At 38.8% G+C, this 22,322-nt stretch overlaps 1 protein-coding gene across 1 annotated transcript in view; it reads right to left on the bottom strand.

Annotated features, from left to right (window-relative positions):
* Positions 1–5,436: 5,436 nt before the first annotated feature.
* The window catches only part of ASZ1 (ankyrin repeat, SAM and basic leucine zipper domain containing 1), a 35,961-nt gene continuing 19,075 nt past the window's right edge, over positions 5,437–22,322 (bottom strand). The window contains exons 7-13 of the mRNA XM_062491075.1: positions 21,416–21,528; positions 18,458–18,533; positions 18,084–18,140; positions 13,135–13,247; positions 7,896–8,001; positions 7,377–7,490; positions 5,437–5,589 (exon numbers count right to left, since the gene is read on the bottom strand). Of these exons, the coding sequence (XP_062347059.1) occupies positions 5,437–5,589; positions 7,377–7,490; positions 7,896–8,001; positions 13,135–13,247; positions 18,084–18,140; positions 18,458–18,533; positions 21,416–21,528 (732 nt within the window). The remainder of the gene's footprint in view (positions 5,590–7,376; positions 7,491–7,895; positions 8,002–13,134; positions 13,248–18,083; positions 18,141–18,457; positions 18,534–21,415; positions 21,529–22,322) is intronic.

The following is a 22,322-nucleotide window of genomic DNA, read 5'->3' as shown; positions in this document are numbered from 1 at the left end:
AACTTGAAAGAAATGTCCCAAACAACCCTCAGACATTAACACCAAACACCCACCCACAACTGCAATGTCATAATCTTTTTGACTGCAGAGACTTCCGAGTAAGAATAATTAACATTTGGGACACTCGAATGATTCTACAACAGTACTGCTTGCCCAGAGGCAACTACAGCTCCTTTTACTAACTCCAGCAGGTCTTAAAAGCAACAGATGAACATTCAGCATCTACCTGATAAAATGTAACCAGTGTGAAAAACCTAAAATGTTTAGCTTCTGGCCAACTTACTTCTTACATTTACAATACACTTTGGATCAATTACCAGGGCAGAGAAACACCAGTGAGAGGACAACAAATTCCAGCAGTATTTTAGGTCCATACAAAGAGAGGCTACAATCCTCCCTGCTACCAGTTTTCTCAGGCCTGCTGTTAAACACTGACTTCTTAGAATTTCTCATACCCTTCTGTATTAACAGGTGCTCCTTAACCTGTTGCTACTGCACGAGTGGCTTATCAGTGTTATCCTTTTCTTCTCTGTAAGTCATTTACCCCATTTGCATTCCAGCTTTTTTGCTATTCACTTTCTCCAACCCCTCCACTTTGTGCCAGCCCTACAGAAGTTGACCTTGGAGCCACTATTTTTACTAACAACCACACTCTTATTATAGAGAATGACAAAACACACAGGTTTGGAGAGGAACCTGGAGAACCACACTGGTTTTGCATGGCCAGGTTTAGGTAGCAGGGGTGGCCATAGGGGTGGTTTCTGTGAGAAGGTGCCAGAAGTTTCCCATACAGCTGACAGAGCTAATGTTGGCCAGCTCCAAGACAAACCTCACACTGGCTAAGGTCAAGGCCATCAGTGATGGCAGCTGCACCTATGGGACCACTATTTGACAATGTGAAAAAAACCCTCTGCAACAGCAATTGTGCCAAAGAGAATGTCAGACAGTGCAAGAGGAACAGCTGTGGAGACACCTGGGCCAGTGAAGAAGGGGGAAAAGGTGCCCCAGCTGCCAGGGCAGAGATCCCCAAGCAGACCATAGTGAGTTAGGCTGTCCTCCTGCAGCCAACAGAGGTCCAGAGCAGATACCCACCTGCAGCTTGTGGAGAACCCCATGCTGGGTTGAAGGAAGCTGTGACTCTGTGGGAAGCCTATGCTAGAGCAGGGTCATAGCAGGACTTGACCCACAATGGAGCAGTCTATTCCTGAAGGACTGCACTCCATAACGTGGGGGGGGGGACCCACACTGGAGCAGTTAGTGAAGAACTGCAGCCTATGGAAAGGACTCACTCATGTTAAAGAAGTTCACAGAAGACTGTCCCTCATGAGAGGGAGTGCTGGTTCCTGATGCAGCCTGGAGAGGCTGCTGGCCTCTATTGCTGCAGACTGAATCCAGGAATCTCTAAGTATCTTCAAGTATTATGTGCACAGTTTCTCATACAGTTAAGAAATCATGCCATGTGCAATACAGATGACAGTGCAGTAGCCAGAGCACCGAAAGCCCCATTTTCTAAACACCTTCTGAAACCGAGATGAGGTTTTTCAATACAATAATGAAAATAACGAGGTTAAACCTGCATTTCCACATTCAAATAAAGACCATTTTCAGGATAGCTGAAGGCTGGAAGGCTCATCTGAATTTGTTTTCAATAAAAACCCCACCAAACTCTTAGTGGACAGAAAATATCTTCCCATATATATTACAGCCAGTAGCACTTTTTAAAAGAACTGAAAATCCTTCTGCAGAGGTATCTCTGTAAGTCCCACTTTCAGGGACTATGGCTCTGTATTACATGAAACTACACCACTTAGACCAGGATAAAAACTAGAAGCAATTTATCAGTATTAAAACTGTTGAGATCACGTAATTCATTTCATGTCAGTAGCAGCCCATTGTCATATCTCACTCATATGTCAATAAAGCCCCATTATCTGAAAATTTGTATTTCTGGAATATGGAAATTTAAATTTTCAAATACACACTTCTCCCCTGCCTCCAGAACAAAGAAACGACAGCATACATCTTTTAAAGCAGAAAGCTGCAGTTCTGATACCTGTTAAGACCTTCAAGGCTTTGTAGCCTTGCTATCTACCAAAAGGTATCAGAACTATATGTGAACATCCAAAACAACATTTGTAGTACTTTACAGTGTGTATTACTACATTTGTAGTAACAAAGGAGTTTTATGTGGGAAAGACAATCTGTAGCTTTTACAGAACTGGTGAAACAGAGAAGCCAAATGCAATCACCTACTCATGAGGGAGTGATAGTTTTGGGAAACACCTGTAAGGCTTAAAAGACTACAGAAGAAAGAAGAATAAATTGCACATTTTAAATCTTGTCCTCAACAAGGCACTTGGATAAAATAAAAGAAGATAAACCAAACATATGCTGAAGTTCAATGGAGAATACAGTAAAATTTAAAAAAAGCTCACTATTTCTCACATTAAGAATACGTACCCCAAACTGGTCTTTATTACTTGCAATTGCATAGAAGGAATAATTAGAGTAATGGCTTATGAAATGCCAGGTACTGCACAAGTCAAATTTAAAGAGCAGGGCAAATCCCAAAGCACAGAGGCCACAGCCTATCTTAGACAGGAAAAAAAAAAAAAAAATTACTTGAGGTTCCTTCAGATCTCCACAGGATCGCCCAAGGCCCTACTTTTGCATAACAGCCTAAAGATTCAGAAAAGGCCAAGGTATGAATAGTCATCCCTATGAACACAAGTTAGGTATCCAATGACCTTGCAAGTAGGAACCTCGATGCATCTTTAAGCAACCAAGTATCCCAAAGGATTTCGCCCGAGGTCCAATTCACTCAATCCTCAGCATCTCAATTTGCACTACTGTAGGAGGAGAACAACAGCAGGGCTGCACAGTTTACCTGTTTAATACATGCAAAGCTCTTTAGCATTCTCCCCCAATCCTCTCATAGATGTGCAAATCATTGTATTCTTACTGTTCTGGGATAATGACTGCAATTTGATGACTTGCAGAAGGAGGCCTCTCAGCAGGGACGTTTTCATATGAAGGCTCTCTCAGGAGGTGCTGGTGGGGGTAAGAATTCTGACAGTGTAGCTCAAGGGCCAAATGCTGAAGGAATCTTTTTATTTGCTTCCTGCCCTATCACTACCATACTGTGACAATTTGTGAGAAAATTTGAAAGAGACACTGCAACAACATGAAAGTGAATAAAGGGTCTTGGAATGCATCATCTAAGCCCAAGTTTAGAATCCAAGAAGGTAAATGCTACTTTATTATTATTTTTATATGTTATGGTATGTTAAAATAGTATTTGTTCATTTGGCTTTTAAAATGTCCTCCTCATGCAATGCAGCTTCCATTTGACCAATTAATGAAAACAGCTTGAAGTGGTTACTCCAAGACCCTTGCTTCTTGTGAGTGGTTTATGGAATTCTGAACACTGTACTTGAAGGGTGCAAGATGCCAAGGATGCTGCTGGCCCAAAGCCTACGTTTAACCCAAATGATGTTCACATGTGTGTTTGCAATTGTGACTATAAGCATCAGAAACAGGTAATCCATAAGATAATTCCAAAGGACCCTCTTCTTCCAAATGTATTTTGGAGGTCATCTCCTGAAGTTCAGACCTCCATCTGACCAGATCTTTTCTTCAAACTGATGAACAAAATAGTTTAAATTTTTGTTGTCTCAAATGTCAAGATCTACTAGTGGCAGGAATTTTCATCTCTTGAAATGAAGCCTATATTCAGTGTCCTTTGAAGTGGCTTTGTTAATGCAAATTGTCACTTAAGTTGAGTAAGGGCTAAAAAGCAGAATCTTTTGAAGGGCAGAAACTGTACTAGTGGTTGAAATAATTCCACTTAACTAACTAAGGCAAAAGTCCATGTGGGAAACATAGTCTGAACAACATGCCTGGCCATTCCCCCTCCACTACCAACCCTAAAAACCCCAAACACTTTCACCCAACAGAAAAAAAGATGTTAGGTGTCACAGTTCTAGTACTACCTGTGAGCCAATCCACTACTGAGAAACTGCATTTGAACCATATTTCGAGCTAAATAGAAGAGGAATGGTGTGTATATAAAAGATTATTCTTTTCACAGTATGCACCCTCTTAGTTTAGGATTATTTCTAAAGAAATATGAAGAAATAGAACTAATTTTTAAGTATTTCCTTTCACATACTTTGTTCACAGTGACAGAATGTTCACTTCCACTTCTGGTAGACGGCAGTGGTGAATACAGCTTATCCTCTCTAACACCAGTTTGGGAGCATTAAAAAGAAACAGAAAAAACTCCCCAATTTATGTTGCTTTTGCCTCTGGCCTCATCACTCTGTAGGATGTTCTTGTCATTGAAGAATGAAAGGAGATAATTGCAGTAACAAGGAAACACACTAACACCCAATGCAGTTCTCTAAAAAAAGCAGAAAACAGCAGTAACAGTGACTGGAATAGCACCCAAGTTTTTATCTTCTCCTTACTGGTCTCTAAAGGGAATACCAAAGGTTAAGACTTCACACAATATTTCTGAAAACTCAGAGATCAGAAGTTTCACACACCCATTCAAGGTTTATGGTTTTTTAGACTCTTTTTGTTTCATTTTCAAAGAAAAACATTCCTTCCAAAATATTCAGCATTTTTACAGACGTTTACTGAAACGTGCAAAAACATAACTACTTTGAATTCACTTACACCAGCTTCCTTTTTCCCCAACATAACTGGTTTGGTAAGTAGATCAAAACCAGTTACAAATGTTTCACAGTGGGACTACAAACACCTTTTTAAGTGGAGAAAATATTAAGAAAAAATTTGTAGTGAAAGACCAGACCAAGAAAAACCAAACTGCTATGCCTTCTAAGTTGTCTGCATTCATGTAGCAAAGGACTACTACAATCCTTTAATAGATGTGATGAAACACTTAATAGAGGGTGAGTATCCCCAAGGAAGCAGATTTTTAAGGCATAATTTAAGTATCATAGTTCAGTGGGAAATGACTTTAGACAATATGTAGCAAGATCACCACAGTACTCTTGATTATGAAAAGAAAACAGCAACACACTTATCTCTCTGCAAGAAAAAATATTTTTATCAACATAAAATTGAAAGTGATACTTAAAATACTTTAAGCCCTCCCAACCACCAAAACATATCTGCATTATAGTTTTAAATACAAACATGTCACATATAATCAGAAACTGCTTATGTTCACCTCTGAAGAGGTAAAAGTAAAAAAACCGAAACTAGTAATTACTATGAAATAATCAGTTTTCTGTCAAAAACAGAAAAGCAGATTTGACAAGATTTTAGACCTACATTCTACATCAACAATGAATTTCAAAACAAAACCCTAAGATATTTTCAAGTAACAGTTTTTTCGTAACTTTATTTTTAGGTCAAAGTACATAATAGATACAAATACTGCAGATACGATGAGAAACAGCACTAAACTTAAATTCCAGTTCTCTTTGGTACTAATTTAGTTACAAACAAGAAAAAACCAAATCCGAGCAATGTTACTGCTCCCATTTTTACTAATCTTTTTTCCAAGGTGGCTGCTTTTCCTGGAAGTTTCACTTGGTTAGGTTTATTCTTCTCTTCATACTGAAACAGATGTTAAATCCATGTAAAAAGTGGGAGGGAAAAAAAAGTGAAAGCTTCTTAAGTAGATTATAAAGTATACAGTCCTAAGTATCCGCATGCATCTAAGACTGATATTACTACTGTCTCTGTCCTGGTTAATTTGAAATAAATGTGCATAAACGTTCATCTTATCTGATGCTCAATCATTATGCAACATGTATTATAAAAAAATTATAAACTTAATTACTCAGGAGTAAAATACTGCTATTATTAGATGCTACAAAAATCTAATAACACAACAACTGAACTCCAACTATCAAATGTTTCAACTAGAACTTCGGCCATTTAATTACTAAAAAAAACCTGTTTAAAAAGAAGTTAAATATTTAACAGATTAGACTTTCCTGGAATTACAGGGATAGTGGAAAGTGCCATGCAAGTGCCTTCTCAAATACATGTTGAACCTGAGTGGAGCCTTGTTGAAAAGGACAGCAGAGTTAGATTAGTTCTACCTTAGTTCACAATGCTTGCTTGGAAGGCCATCTCATTTACTGTACTTTCAAAAATTATATGCTACAGACATGTACTGCTGACAAAGCCTTGTCATGACTAAGCTTAGCAAGCAGTACTGAAGACTTCAAGGGAATTAAAACAAACATTTTATCTAAGAAGTTTAACTGTTTCACTTGGATTCATACATTCATAATAAACGCTTCGGTGCTCTACATTCAAAAGTGCTCCATCATAAAACAAGTAGTACAAAAATGTCTTGCGTTAAAGTATTCCAAAGTGAAATTCATAAACCATAACAGGATTTTAAAAAGAAGAATTTGCATTTTTAAAATAATTAGAAGGCTGTTTCACACAGGATACAAAGACACCATGCTTCATCCTGACAGCTACAAAACCTTAGGTACAGATAAAGTCAAGTGGCACCGCACTTGGAACCCCCCCAGGCCCTTATAACCAGCCTGCATATACAGGAGGCAAATATACACTCAACTGATGATTGCACATGCAAAAAAAAAAAAAAAAGAATAAATAGCTGGTAAGTTCTTTGCTACAGTTGCTACCTCTTAATATATTTAGTGTTAAGTGATTTATTGGGAGAAGGCTGTTATATTACATTAAATTTACTTAAACTACAGGAAATTGCATTAGTAGCATTATACTCAAGGTCTGAGTTCCACATGGCTTCGTTCAGCAACAGATTCCTTTCTGACACTGATGCTCCATTTACCCTACCCCAGCGGGTGTTCATTTTACCAGCCTATTACTTAAAATGACCCCATCTGACAAGAGAGTGTCACTGTGTTGGTTTGAGAATGACTGATGTGGTGCTAACATCTAGCCTTGACCTCTCCCACCCTCTTCTTTTGTCACTCTGCAGTTATCTGGGATGCCTCCCATTCAATCCATAAAACCTTAGTATCTTCCTTGTGAGTCAGTAATTCCAAACAAAAGATTCCTTAATTAAAAAGTAAGAGTGTAAGTATTCAGCATGGCATCTGTGCCACAGTGGCTTGTCCAAGAGCACAGGGATACATTCCAATTAATTCTTTCCTACGGTAGAAAGAGAAAGGTAGATTGTGTTTTCTTTTGGAGATTCTCCACACTGCTGTGGAATATTAAGAGATTATTTCTCATTCTGTCCATGAAAAGGTGGAAGGGCGAGAGACTGATCCAAGCTAAGGCTAAACAGCCTTTGGTAGACCAAGATAGGAAACATTTTCCTGAGAGATGTCACATTTGAGGCTGCATCAGAAACTTGTACATAGTATTTTACAGCCTCACTCACACACACCCACCTCCACCACGAGGTCCTTCAGTCTGCCAACTTCTTCTCCCAGCTTCTTAACATTGCAAATCACGTCTTTGCAGACTTCAATATAGGATTCAGTTGGTGCCCACTGCAGTACCATCTGTTAATAATTATAGTTATTTGCCATAATTACATAATTGTAGATTATAATTTAAGATTCTACAGTTAATGTATCACAAAAGACAGTGGCAGAAAAGGTTTATAACCACATTTATGCTGGCTTTTAATTGTATGATTTATGCACAACAAGCTACTACTACTCCCTAGCAGTCCTTGCTGGAAACTTTTGTCACCTTAACTATCCTATTAGTAGAAACAAATCTATCTCCTTTAGTTATGTGGCCTGTTTGAAATAAATTATTTTTAAGAAGTGTCCTTTAGAGAAAGAGCATTGGACAGCTCTACATAACTATATAATAACCAAAACAGTTGATGAACAGTCATACTTTCTATTTTAAAAGGTGGAAAAATGCACTCTAAATCAATCTTCTGTTTAGTTAAATACCTTGTGAGAATTTTTGAGGAAATGGTTATTCATGGTCTGCACAGGAATGATCAGCTTACTACACTCTTTATTCAACTTCTGAAGAAACTTGAGCAATTCATCTTCACTAGAAAAATAAAGCATTTTGTTATTTGTCAAATGCTGTAACTTTTTGCAAGCTGAATATTACCAATGGATTTTCAGCACTGAACTAGTGAATTAGACATGTGGTTTCACACACACAAAACACCGAGTATCATTTTAAAAATGAGTACATAAAGACATTTAAAATCTTAACAAGTTGGGGTTCCCCCCCTTGTTTGTCTCATCCTCTCCCTCCCCTGCCTTTTTCTGGAAGGACAGTATTTCTGACCTTGCAACTTACATTTTTGAGGTAGATGAGAGGGAAAACATCTGGTTTGTAATTTGGAGCTAGGACTGAAATGACTAAATTTAGGGTCACTTAGTCTCCAACAGAGTTGAAGAAAATAAGAATTCAGTAACACTGGCTTGTCCCTTGGACATTTACCTCAGAGCCTAAAATATTTGATGTTATCAATTTTGAAGAAAATTTTTACTTGGTGCTCAAATACAAGCAGGAAGACAACTCTCAAAATTAATTTGACCCACGTCTCAAAGAAGTGGAAAGAAGGATAGAAAAATTTAACATCATTTTCAACTTTAAGTTTCTAGAGCTTTCACATGACACTGACTCAACTTTACTGGAATGTCAGAGAACTTTAGTCATAAATCATGATGCTGGCCAGAAATTTGTTGCCACTCACCAAGAAGAGGGAAAGAGGGCAAGGAAGAAGATCATCCAGTTGTTTTTACTGAGTGAGCTCTCAAGCCCTGAAGCTCCTGAGAAGTGTGCATCTCTGGTAGGAAAGTTTCTGCTAACTCTAAGCTATTTGGGAGAGTAGCAGGCAGAGTCAAATCAGGAGACAATTACAAGTCCCTACTGCAGAAATTCCTGTTCTGCAGATCCACAGGATCTGAATAAACTAATTCAGACTCCCATGTTCCTCCCTAGGCAATGTGCAATTAAATCTAAATGCAACATACTCATTCTTGCTTCTAAGGGCAGAAAGTTAGCCACAAAATTTGTCAAACAGCTAAACTAAGCTACACACCAACGCAGTGCAAGTATCTAAACGGAGATGGAATTTAGGCCATAGAGTGTCATGGAGTGCTTTCTTTGAACTTTGGGCACAGGACCACTAGTGAAGACAATTTCTGCCACTGTTCAGGACATCTGTGAATTGCAACAGTGTAGAACTGTTAATGTTTTAACATTTAAAACAGAAATATATAGAAGTATTAATAGGTGTGCTGGAGGTTTAAAACCAATACTGCACATGGTTTTCATGAAAATGGGGAAGTACAAAAGCCTATTAGCTTGTTTTTATAAAATAAACTACTGCTTGTTTCAGAACAATGTAATTGAACTGAGTATTTCAGGTAAAGAACCTAAACATAGTCTGAAAGCTTCTCCCACATTACTATAGTCAAACCATGATCACAAATATTTTCTTCTACTTAGAAAGATAACTTTTTAGCTTGCTGGAATCAGTTATGGCACCTTTTGTGTTTCATCACAAGGGAAATTATCTTCTGGAATTCTGGAAGGATTCTTGGCAAATATAAAATATGTCATGGGCTTGAATTAGGGAGGGGGGAAAAAGAAAAACATTTATTCCATGGTATTACTTTACTACACCACAGTTCTTAAAAACTCCCCATTTTCATAGAATTTTATACCTGTTGTAGTGAAATGCTCTTATATTTAGAATTGGAAATAATGTTTTCAAAAAATTATCACTTTAAAAAAGAATTAATGGCTGTCAAAACATCAGTGGCTAAACAGTGCTAGACACTCCGTAAGTTTATAATCAATCAGTTCAAGATTTTCTACCATGTTAGTTTTTCTATGACTTAATGACTAATTCTCCTTCTCACAGAATGACTTTGAACAAGTGGGAAGTAAAATCTTTATATAATAGTATGTAAACACAGCCTAAGATTTTGGTCTAAAGGTCAGATGCCTAGAATACATGTCAGGCAATTTTCTAGAAAACTATGTGGTGCTTGTCATAACTGAAGCGCTGTCATATTTTGTGTACTTCCATCTTTAATCGATCAATTATTTTCTGCTTTTGAGAACTATGTATGATCTAAACCCACACTATATGAGGAATAAGGTACGTCACTGGTGTGTGAAACTGCACCAGATACCGCGTGGGTATTTCTCTGTATCTGGCCACACACAGTGAATGGATTTTTTTTCCCCCTACTTTTCTACTTACTCCTTCTGTTCCTATTTTTAAGCTGCTCTACTGAATGTATGTAATAAACACTACTGTGGAACAATCTGAAAAAAGCATACATTTTAACATAAAAACGCATAAAGCTTAAACTGAGCAAAATCACCTTAAACAGTAGCTAATTTTCACTTGCTGAAGACCTAACAGATTCCTGGTCTACCACCTCAGCTCAGCAGCAAAGTCTCTACTTTAATACAAATGGCTCAGGTGCTGTTAAAGTATTTATGGTGTATCCATACCATACTGGTTTATATCCTCCTGCATGCTGAAATTTAGTTCTTCAATATTGTAGCACATGTACACGTTTGCAGGATTCTCTTCTGAAAAAACACAGTTGCTTTGATGGAGAATTACAGAATCGTAGAATAGTTTAGGTTGGAAGGGACCTTACAGATCATTTAGTTCCAATCTCTCTGCCATGGGTAGGGACACCTTTCACTAGACCAGGTTGCTGAAAGTCCCATCCAACCTGGCCTAGAACACTTCTAAGAATGGGTCATCCACAGATTTTCTGGGCAACTTACTCTAATATCTCACTACCTTCACAGCAAAGAATTTCTTACATCTCATCTAAACCTGCCCTCCCATCAGTCTGAAGCCATTCCCCTTTGTGCTATCACTACATGCCTTTGTGAAAAGTCTTTCTCCCAGTTCGCTGGTAGGCCGCTTTTAGATCTCTCTAAGGTCTCCCCCACAGTCTTCTCTCCTCCAGGCTGAACATCCCCAAGTCTTTCAGCCTGTCTTCATAGGATTGGTGCTCCAGCCCTCTTGGTTATCTTTGTGGCCCCCCTCTGAACTCCCTCCAAGCTGATGTCCTTATGCTGGGGGTCTTGGAGCTGGTTGCAGTAGTCCAGGTGGAGTGTGATGGAGTGTGATTTCAACCTGCAGGACAGTCACCCAGGATAAGATTGGCCTTCTGAGCGGCAAGTGCACATTTATGTCAAGCTTCTTTCAGGATTTGAATTTGATGATCCTTGTGGGTCCCTTCCAGGTCAGGACATTCTGTTTCTATGATTCTTGTCAACCAACACCCCCAAACCTATCTCATCAGGGCTGCTCTCAATCCATTCTCTGTCCAGCCTGTACTTGTGCTTGGGATTGTCCCAACCCAGGACACTGCACTTGGCCTTACTGAATTTCATGCACCCACCACTCCAGCCTCAAGCCTCGGTCGGCCTGGATGGTATCCCTACCCTCCAAAACACCACACAGCTCTTTGTCACTGGTACACATACTGAGGGTGTATTCAATCCCAGTCTCCATGTCTCCAGCAGAGATGTTAAACAGCACCAGTTCCAGCACCAATCCCTGAGGAGTGTCACTTGGTCTTCATCTGGACATTGAGCCACTGCCCACAACTCTTGCTCAGTGTGGCTATCCAGCCAATTCCTTATCTCTGAGTGGTCTCTGAATGAAATCTCCTCACAGATCAGAAGAAACATCAAAGTCCTCTATCAGGATATGAACTCTCTGCTCCTCCAGCACATCTCAGTCTTTCAAGAGCTTCCTCAAAATGCCCTGCACATCCTCCCAAGTCCGACAGCTCAAACTTGGCATGGTGCTGCAAAAACATTCCTCAAGCAGGCCACAAAGTCTCTTTTTCATAAACACAGTAATGGATAAAGATACCAGCACAGCACCAGCCCTGGGAGCAATCAATGTATGAATGATTGGTTGGGAGTGGAATACATACTTGATAGTCTCATGGAACTAGACTTTAAAGACAACATGTGGCAGAATCATGTCATGACATGACTGCTGATGCAGTGTCAGTGCAATTCAGTTGCCTCCAAAGCATGGAGACATGCACAGATTGAATTTGAACCCAAGCATATTCTTTGGGCCAATGAACAACGTAACTAACAGAGACAGTACCTTTACAGCATCCAAATAGTACAGAAATTTCTCCCCAGTATTTTGGAGAGGGAAGGGATATCTATGAGAGTACCAGCACAGCTATCAGACCACTAATCAAGAGGGAGATACACACACTTCAAAGGGGAACTGAACCTTTACTGTCTAATCCATTTTTAGCAGCTGTACCTCTGTAAGTTTGCAAACTAAGAGGAAAGACATGAGCATGAAATTGAGGTCTAAGTATGTCTTCCAGAAAAATAAGTGTACTTACACATAAAGGATAAGAGATTTCAGAAATCTTGGGCTCCTTCATACATACTATATGCTTCATCCTTCATTTTGTGCTGGATGTGAAGTGCTCTAGCAGTGCTTAGGGAATTTACTAAGTTTAATAAGGTTGCTGAGGAATGCATCTCTCAGTTCAGGCCCAGCTTCCATGTTACTGCACAAGACTATGCTAGAACTATAAGTGATGTTGCAGAACTGATGTCCTAACACTATATTGGGAAAAAATATCAAGTTGCAATGGGAGTCTGAAGGAGTAGCACTTTCTTAAAAATTTTTCCTTATAAACTTACTGATGCATATAATCTACAATAAGGAAAACAGCTTATAAAATGCTTAATTGGTAAGATTAAAAAATTATGTCTTTTAGAAGTCAGTTAAAACTGCTTCCAGTGGAAGAGGAAAAACAATGAAAAAATCTGGAATCTAAACAGAAGTAGCATTTATGATTTAAGATACACATGCACAAGATACTATTTTAAGAGTTGAAAATTAAAGGCCTATCCAGAAGCAATATGTATGTCTCCCTCCTGCACTTTTTAAAATTGCATCTCACAAACAGACAGATTTGATTGGAAGACTAACAGAGCCTACCTTGTCTCTGCTCCCAACTTTCTTTATGCAAAACACACCCACCACCGGCTTTCATAATCCACTGGCTTGCACATTCTCATTAATGTTATGTATTGAGGGATAAGGTGTGAGACGATTTTACCTCTGAGCCACAGAAAACAACATGGTCACCTTAAATAGCTAACATCTCACTTCCATTTCCTTAGATATACCATTAGTACCTCAATTCCAGCTTCCTAAGTTCAGAGATGTCCTCAAATTTTTTTTTTTCCACTTGCAGATTGTTAATAGCATCCAGGAGTTTTTGTTGATCTTCAGGATTTGTAATGCCAATCTAAATTTAAAGAGTAATTTCAAATTAGACATAACAGTACAGAACCACATTTCAGTAACTTCTAAATATTAAGATTTAAAAGAAGTTCTTTTTAAGTTATTGCAACCAGCTACAATGCATGTAAGCAATGAAGGAAAAAATAAAACCACAGAAAATATTCAATAATGCAGAAGAAAATGACAAGAGATGAGGAACTGCCAAACTGAAACTGCACAGGATACTCAGAAAATCTGTTCTGGGTTTATTAAAAAAAAAAAAAAATAGAAATTTTTCTAAGTACCCCTGTCTTGTTAGGATATTAGGCTTTCCATTTCAGAATGATCTGAGTCATCTCTGACAGCAAGATAACAAATCATCATGATGGTGATACAGCACTAACTCAGAAAGAAAGAGTGGAAACTATCAAATCAGCATCAAATGGAGAATTTTACAGGAAGACATCTTTTTTAACTGAAGGAAAAGACAAAAGATACATATTACGTAACAGATTCTTGATGCCTGGAACAGAACACTGGCAGCTGTGCTATCCATCAAGTATCTCAGATTAAATTTTAAGTAATATTTAAATCCTAGGCTGAGAGTTTTCTTGCAGAACACTTAACAAAGAAGAACAGTTCATTTGTTAAAAGAAATGTTGTGTCTGTGGCACATTCAATATTTCCCCTGCTTATCTGACAGGCTGCTGGGCAATGCAGGACTTCTGGTGTTAGCAGCCCTAAGATGCTCCTCAATGCAAGTGAAAAACCTCTTGACTTTGTTCCTAAGGTGCCAGCTGAGTACCTCGCTCAATAGGAGTTGACCACTTTGGCATTTAAGACTGCAAGGATCTCAGAGTCTTCAAACCTAGACTGGATGGGACGCTCACTGATATCCTGAGGACCTTAAGTTACCTTCTGCACCCTCAGAAATCTGGAAGATGTCAGTGTTTTCAGTCTCCTGGATTTCTGTCAGAAAGACTTTTCAATGAACAGCTGATAACCCACATCAGATCAACATTCTAGGGAAGAACTGTGCCTTGGGAAATACTTGCTTTGTTTTTGAGACCCAATGTTCTGACACCCACTGTTCACCGTGACTGCATAAAACTGTCCTCCGGGTTCTCCACCGATTAGAGGTAACAACTATGGGCTCACAAGTGTACCTTTAAACATTTCAAAACCATGTTATATTTATAGACAAGTAAGTTCTTCAGTAATGAAAAATCCCAACAAGATTAACTAGGAATTTAACCACAGGTGTCAAGAACTTTTGAGTTTTTAATAGGTTTCCACAGGTCCCTGAGTAAGTTGTACTGAAATCTTTTTAGCAAATATCACTAGCAGCCTTAAGGATAGAAAGATCTGAGTTTCCTATAAATAATCTGCTTCACCTATGGTGAGCTGTAAGTTTGCTCAATTCACCGGTTCTCAGGTTTGCCTTGTGGAGCCCTATCGGGTATGAACTAATACTTTCTTAAGGCTTAAAAAGCATTACAGCAGTCATTTTATCATGAACAAGTAAGTGGATTTCTACAATAGCAGTTATTCTTGAGGAATTAAAAGTATCTTGATTGAAGTAGGAACTACTGTGAAGACTGCCTTTGCTTTTGACTCCACCTTCTCATTCCTGAAACCAGAAAATCAGGATACAGCTTTCTGACCAGTGTATCAGGAAGATGTACTTTGTTCCCCTAGAAATAAAACACCATTTTGTTCTTCTGCAAATGGATCACTGAGCACCACCACATCTTGAAAATACGTGTCAGGAAGTAAAGAACATGATAAATGTCATGATAGATAAAGCCTTCTGCCACCACATTAATTCTGCATTTAGTGGTAAAAGATGCAGAAGTTAGAGACAGAAGGTTGACTGATCAGTCCAAACTACTTCCCCAATTTCTAGACCATCTCTACAAGAATATGAAGTGACCCAGAACCTGACTGTTCATGCAATAATGAATGCAGGAACAACCACAGTGCAATAAGACCTCCTTGATGGATAAGTGAATTTTTAAGTTGATGTTGGGTCACTTATGCTCTGCAGTCCAAATCATGCAAGTATTATTGTAAAGTGGCCATGTTTAAGAATGTGCAAGTGCTGTACAATGATTTGTTTATATCTGTAAAACAGACTATAAGCACTCTCAATTTTAGCCAGATCAACTCTAGGAACATCTATTTTATTTTATACTTAAATACATACAAAGCAGCCCCTCAAAATCCAAGCCCCAAGTTCACTCCAGTATGAATATGTCAAGAGGTGAGATTGCCTCAATACACGAAAGATGATATACTGCACAGATAAAGCCAGTGAACCCAATTTGCCCAAGTAACCACTGATCTTAATAACCTGACACATTTCTGTCAAATATTAAATGCTTTTTTCAGGGAGTGGGGGCAGAGGAATGAGTCCTGGAACTGTGATATACAAGTACATAGACTAGATAATTATCCAATTATGTAGTTAAAGTACTGGATTGTATTTTGAATTTTGATGTGTTAACTTTTCATTATTCTCAAACTCAAAACAAGACGTCAATTTATCTTATTCTAAACTAAATAAAATGTAAGAAAGAAACCTTTTTAGTCCTAAATGCATCCAGAAGCAAAATTACTCCTGTTGCTGTCTTTTGAGAAGAATGCTTAAAACAAAATAAAAAATGCGAGTGCCCTAAGTAGTGCAGACAAAAACCTCCAAATGTTGAATAGACATGTCCCAGTATATTGAACACATTTTTTCCAGAATGGAACTGTTTATAAGCTTAAGGAATGCAAGCTTTCAGCTTGAAAGACTCATTGTTTAGGCTCTGTTGTAAAATACAGATAAAGATATTTACAGAGAAAATATCTTCCTATATTGTTTGATAGAAGAAAGCATAACATGTTAATGAGAGGATTTCTCCCCAGTTCTCTGGATACAAAGCAGCTTGGTTCAGACACATCCATCAGAGGTCATCATTAATCTTTATAGTAATAAGACCCAGGCTCTTCAAAACAGCTGGCTGTTAGCTGACAGTCTGCCATCACAGTAAAAACTTCCAACTCTGAAGTTACAGGGAAACAGATTAGATTTGTTCTATCAGCAGTGTGGGGAGAAACTGTCAGCAGAACTCTAAAACTAGACTGCATAAAGAATGTAGGATAACTTATGAAGTGCTAATAAGCCAGGAGTGTTATGCCATTTTTTAACTTCTCAACTGAAAACTCACTAATTAATTTATGTCCATGCACAAAGCATGACTTATTTTTGAGGAACTGTTTTCTGCTGTTGCAAAGTTAACAGACAAAGCAATTAAATTCTTACAGATATTATCTTCCAATGTAGAAGCAGCTGGTCCATGTAGTTATTTCAATTTGTTCAAAGCTTTGTTTGCTTTTATAATAGCAAACCTCAAACAATTCAGAATAATGAAACAGAAGCAATGATTTTGAGTGAAATTACACCTCTTTGGAGAGGAAACCATAAAGCTTAACCATTCACTGAAGTCCACTATTCTCTCCTCTTCCCCCAGTATTTCTTGGACAAAAACAAACAATAATTACAAGGCCAAAGCAAGTGATCAATATGATCACACATTCAGACAGATTTACAGATTAATGCAATCATGCCCAACACAGCAGCTCACACAGTAGTGAGAGGAAATCCACAAGAATCTCCTTAAAGGCTAAAACTATTATCAACAGGGGCTTTAGAGCTCTAAAAGTCCCAGGACACCAGGATGCTGTCCAATGATCCCGAGGCTTCAGAAAAGCAGTAACATCAAAACACACTGATACGTCTTACAATATTCTTCCCTAGATGAACTGTTAAAAATCTCTTCATTGGCAAAGCTCCCTATATGAACACCCCCTGAGAATACAGAATTACTTGTGAATTCTGTCAGAAAAAATTAACTACTCAGTAACAAGACAAAACATCAGGCAAAACAATCCTTGTTGACATCCACTTTAAAGGAACACAAGGTTGGATCCAACTGCCAGAACACACACCTCCTTGGTACCAGGATTGGGAGAAAAAAAGCTGACACTAAGGACATGGCTAGCTCCAGTATCATGGAGCAGCCTTGAAGCAGCTGTTTTTACAAGGTGCCTTTGGAATCCCAGACCAGAGATTCCAAAGCTACCCAGTACAGAGTGCTCAGAAGAATCCTGCAGCCTGAAGTACTTGCGTTGTTCCAATAAGACTCCTGTAACTGGATTTTATTATATTTATTATTATCTTCCTGTAAGCACAGAAAGTCTTTTCACTTCCCGCAGAAAAAATTCCAGCAAAGAATAAAGAAAAGCAACCACCACAACTGAGAACTGAAGCCTTATAATAATGCATCATTTAGTCAATAGACCAACCTTTGCAAACAGCAAAAGACCAACCTTCCCAGCTGCAATAAACTGTAAGAAACAAAATCTCTCTTTTCTCCCTTTTTTTGGGGGGTATGAGGTTTTACAAACCTGCTCAGTATACCACATTCTACAATTTAAGCAATTCTAACGTAAAAGAGCTCTTCTTTCTCCACCAAAATTTACCACCTCACAAAGGAGGGGCACGTCTAAAGTAGTTGTTTAGTATTATCTACTGCTAATCCTAGCACTGACTTCCCTTCAGAGAAATCACAATTAAAAACTAAAAACGGTAACAACTAAAATTTAAACTATTTCCTGCTCACCCCAATCACTCATTGATCTGTGAGATTACACACTTCAGAAAAAGCCTGTCTATATTCACATTAAAATTCAAGAAGTTGCAGAAGATGCTGAAAGAATTCTTGCAAGGTTGAGCAGTTATAAAGAGAAGTTAAGACATTAAAAATATTTTAAAAAGAGGGCAAAGTTAAATTAAATTCTAAAGCAGTAAACTGACCTGTATTAAGTCATCTTTTTGCATGGTCAGAAGCTGTCTTAAAGCTACACCTTGTTCCTGCATAAAACAAAGAGGTTTAAGAAATTTAAACTTTATTGTCTTCCCTGTTTTAATTCAACAAAACCAGCTACAAGACATCATTATTGAAGCAATGAAAGATGTGTCTAGTTTAGAAACATCAAATGCTGTGACTAATGCACATAATCAAGAAATCCAATTTAGTCAACTGCAGTTTAACTTTCCATTTTATAAATAAATTTCTGTTTAAGGAATTTATTTGAATTAATATATTAATGGTAATATAACTTCTTTATTATGCAGGAGGCGCATTTTGTTTTCATGGACTGCTGCACAGGTAGCAAATACAAAATTACCTTCAATAATTCTCTAATGTGTTCTAGACCAAGGCCGTATAAAAACACTTCCATGTCATAAAAACGTGAACAGTAACTGTAAAGACAATTAATGAGACTGGAGTTAGAAACAGTGGAAATTAAAAAACAAAGAAAAAAAGAAGACATCTGCAGCAAAATGTTACAGTAAAGTTCCCCAGACACAGCATTTGGGAGGAACCTGAAGTTGCACACACATGATGATGACAGAAGTACCTTACTAGCATCCAACTTTATCTATCAAAAATCTGAATGTCTTTTCTGTCTAATAAGCTGACTTGAGCCCAAAGGGAATGACTTTCATTCATAAAGGTAATTTTGAGTCACGAAACATTCCAAATGAACTTCAAAGCTGGGTCACAAAAACCTGAAAAATGTGGAAGTGGGGTTAAGGAAGATAATTATGTACTCTTATCAGGTAACATTCCTATTAACTGGATTTGGTGCACAATCGGTACCTTTTCAGTGCCAGTTAAGCCAAAAAAGATTATTAAGAAAATAGAACTGCCTGTAATTAAAGATCGTGGAAATTACTCCATCAAGAAAGTTGTCAGAAGACTACTCTTCAGAAGGTAGACTGCAGAATTAGTTCAACACTGAACTGTAGGTTCAGAGTTTAACATTGATAAACAAATATAAAATATCAATTTTGATTCCCCACTCTACCAAGGGAGATAAAAGTATAAGAGGAAAAATAACTAAACAGCTTTCAACAATCAGATGAACTCTAATAAAAAGAATTAAACAGAAGAGCAAATCCTACAAAATGCTTAAAGGACTACTGCATTTGCTACAATGAATCTTTTGCCAAAATCCTGAGTTATGACATACTTTGCTCTGTCTTCTTGTAGGCCCTGAAATGAAGGTCTGCCTCTTCTTCCCCTCAAAGACTGAAGGAGCATCTTGACTACCATCACATGGCATGTACAGAGCAGCCAGGGAATTGGGTGCAGCCAGCATGGGTTTAGGAAAGATAGGTCCTGCTAGACCAACATGACCTCCTTTTAAGACAAAGTGACCCACCTAGCATATCAGGAAAAGGCTGTTGATGTTATCTATCTGCACTTCAGTAAAACTTCCAATACTGTCTTCCACAGCATTCTCCTGGAGCAGCTAGCAGCTCACTGGGTTAAACTGGCTGCATGCCCAGGCCCAGAGAGTGGTGGTGAACAGAGTAACATCCAGCTGGTGTCCAGTCACTGGTGGTACTCCCCAGGGCTCTGTGCTGGGGCCAATCATGTTTAATAGTTTATCAGTGATCCCAGTGAGGGGATTAAGGGTACCCTGAGTAAGTTCACACGACACCAAGCAGGATGACAGTGTTGATCTGCTGGAGGGTTACAAAGTTCTGCAGAGGGATCTGGACAGGCTGGATCAATGGGCCAAGGCCAATGATATCAGGTTCAATAAGGCAAAGTGTTGGGTGCTACCTTTTGGTTGTAACAACCATGCAGTGCTACAGGCTGGGGGGAGAGTGTCTGGAAAGCACAGCCCAGCAGAAAAGGACCCTGTGGTGCTCACAGACAGCTGAATATAAGCCAGCGTGTGCCCAGGTGGTCAAGAAGGCCAGTAACATCCTGGCTTGGATCAGAAATTGTGTGGCCAGCATGACTAGGGAAGAGATTTTCTTCCCGCACCCAGCACTGGTGAGGCCACACTTCAAGTTCTGTGTCCAGTTCTGGGACCCTCACTACAAGACACTGAGGGGCTGGAGCATGTCCAGAGAAGTGCAATGGAGGTGGCAAAGGGTCTAGAGAGTGAGTTGTATGAGGAGCGGCTGAGGGAGCTGGGGCTCTTCAGCATGGGGAAAAGGAGGCTCAGGGGAGACCTTATCACTCTACAACTGCCTCAAAGGAGGCTGTAGCCAGGTGTGGGTTGGCCTCTTCTCCCAGGCAACTAGCAACAGGATGAGAGCTGACACAAGGGATGTTCAGGCAGGACATCAGGAGGAATTTATTCACTGAAAAGGGTGGTCAAGCATTGGAACAGGCTGCCCAGGGGGGTGGGTGAGTCACTATCCCTAGAAGAGTTCAAGAAATGACTGAACATGGTGTTTACTATTAAGGTTCAGTTGACATGGTAGTGCTCAGTAGAGGGTTGGCCTCAATGGAGGTGTTTTCCAACCTACACGATTCTACGATTCTAAAACCAGAATCTGGTGAGGCTTTGCCTGAAGTACTCTGAGACTACCTCACTGTGAACTGCTACGATCCCACCAGCTTCATACTACAAAACTAGAGCATTCCAAATCCAGCAGGACTGGCTCAGCAGGGGCAATCTGACAACCAAGAACAGACTATTGGCACTGCAAGCTGTCTTTTTAAGACCATGCAGCTCAAGCTGAAGGATACAAGCAGAGGACTTCTTAGCCAAGTTCTTCCACAAAATCGTATCAGGAATCTCTGAAGCTGCTGAAGCAGGTGCTGATTTCAGGTATAGGGCACCTTCAAGCCTCAGAGTCAGGGGGACACTCTGCCAAAACTTCCAGAGTTTAACTGCTGTTCATACTTAATTTTGACTCTCCAAATGATTCAGGAAAAAAGGGAATAGCTCTTCTTGGTGGCAATGAAGGTGAACACAGGCATTCAGTGAAAGAATCAAAAATTGAGCATCAAATGAAGATAAGCACAGTACAAGAAGTATGCAACAGGGGAGCATACAAATTTAAGAGAGCTGAAATGAAGTGACACTGGACCCTGGCTCTCCTGCACTTTACACTAAATGAGAGGAAAGAAAAATCTAGAGCATGTTTTTTGTTTATATTGCCAAAGACCTTTGCAATCTTGAAAAATTGGTAGTACATTAATATACTTACTGTGGACTCTTGGTAGCACTCCAAACAAGACACATTATGTATCAGAACAACTTAACCATTGATATGAACAAATACCATCTCTTTGGAATGTTTATAAGCCAAAATTACACTACAACTGTACTTACCCAACACTGTGGTCAGAGATGGCTGTCAGAAATTTGCAGATATCCTCTTGCTCAACTGTTTTATGGTATCTCCCTTGCAAGTGATTTGCAGCCAAAGAGAGCAAACTAAATATCTGGAACAGCCAAAATGAATTAATTATTATTAAAGCTCAAAATGCATAAAAAATATATGGGAGTAAGATTACAATCAATTACTACTTACAGAGAACACAAAACATCTGCCACTTCTCTAAAGCATACATCTATAACAAGGAGTTAAGACTAAACTAAGAGTTTACTAAGAGTGTTTTTAATTAACCAAATTCCAGCACAACAATGAACACAGCCACAATAGTGTCTATCATATGATCTAAAAAAACATCTGCTGGTACAGCCAGCCAAACACCAACATAGTAACTTTTGCTGCTTGCAGACAAGAAGTCTATATACTCAGTGTAATAAGTTCTCTAAAGAGCAAAAGGCATATGACTCTTTTAATGTCTCCATTTCCAGTACATGTATGAACATAACATTTATCAATTTACAACTGACAATCTAAGCTAACTGTATCTGACAGACAGGGATTCTCTCAAATGATTAAAGAAGCCTTCTGCTAGGCATCACTATGCAGTAGTGATGGATTGCAGACATTGAACTACCTCTGTGTGGGTTTTGAGATAGTTACAAGAAAATTCAGCAAAAGAAGTACTACCTCAATAAAGCTAAAAGACTGGTGAAAACACTTGCCTGGAATTTACAACTGAACTAGCCAGTTTTATATACATATACACATACACAAGTATGTGGCCGGCAAAGAAGCCCCCTACTATGGACAGCAGGATGGGGGAGAATGAGAAGGGTAAAATGAAAAAGACATTTCATGGACTGAGATAATACAATTTGGTATGTGAAGGGGAAAAAAAAAACA

This window comes from Cinclus cinclus, chromosome 4, assembly GCF_963662255.1.
Source record: "Cinclus cinclus chromosome 4, bCinCin1.1, whole genome shotgun sequence".
Taxonomy (NCBI): Eukaryota; Metazoa; Chordata; class Aves; order Passeriformes; family Cinclidae; genus Cinclus; species Cinclus cinclus.
This window is presented reverse-complemented; position numbering and strand designations above follow the sequence as displayed.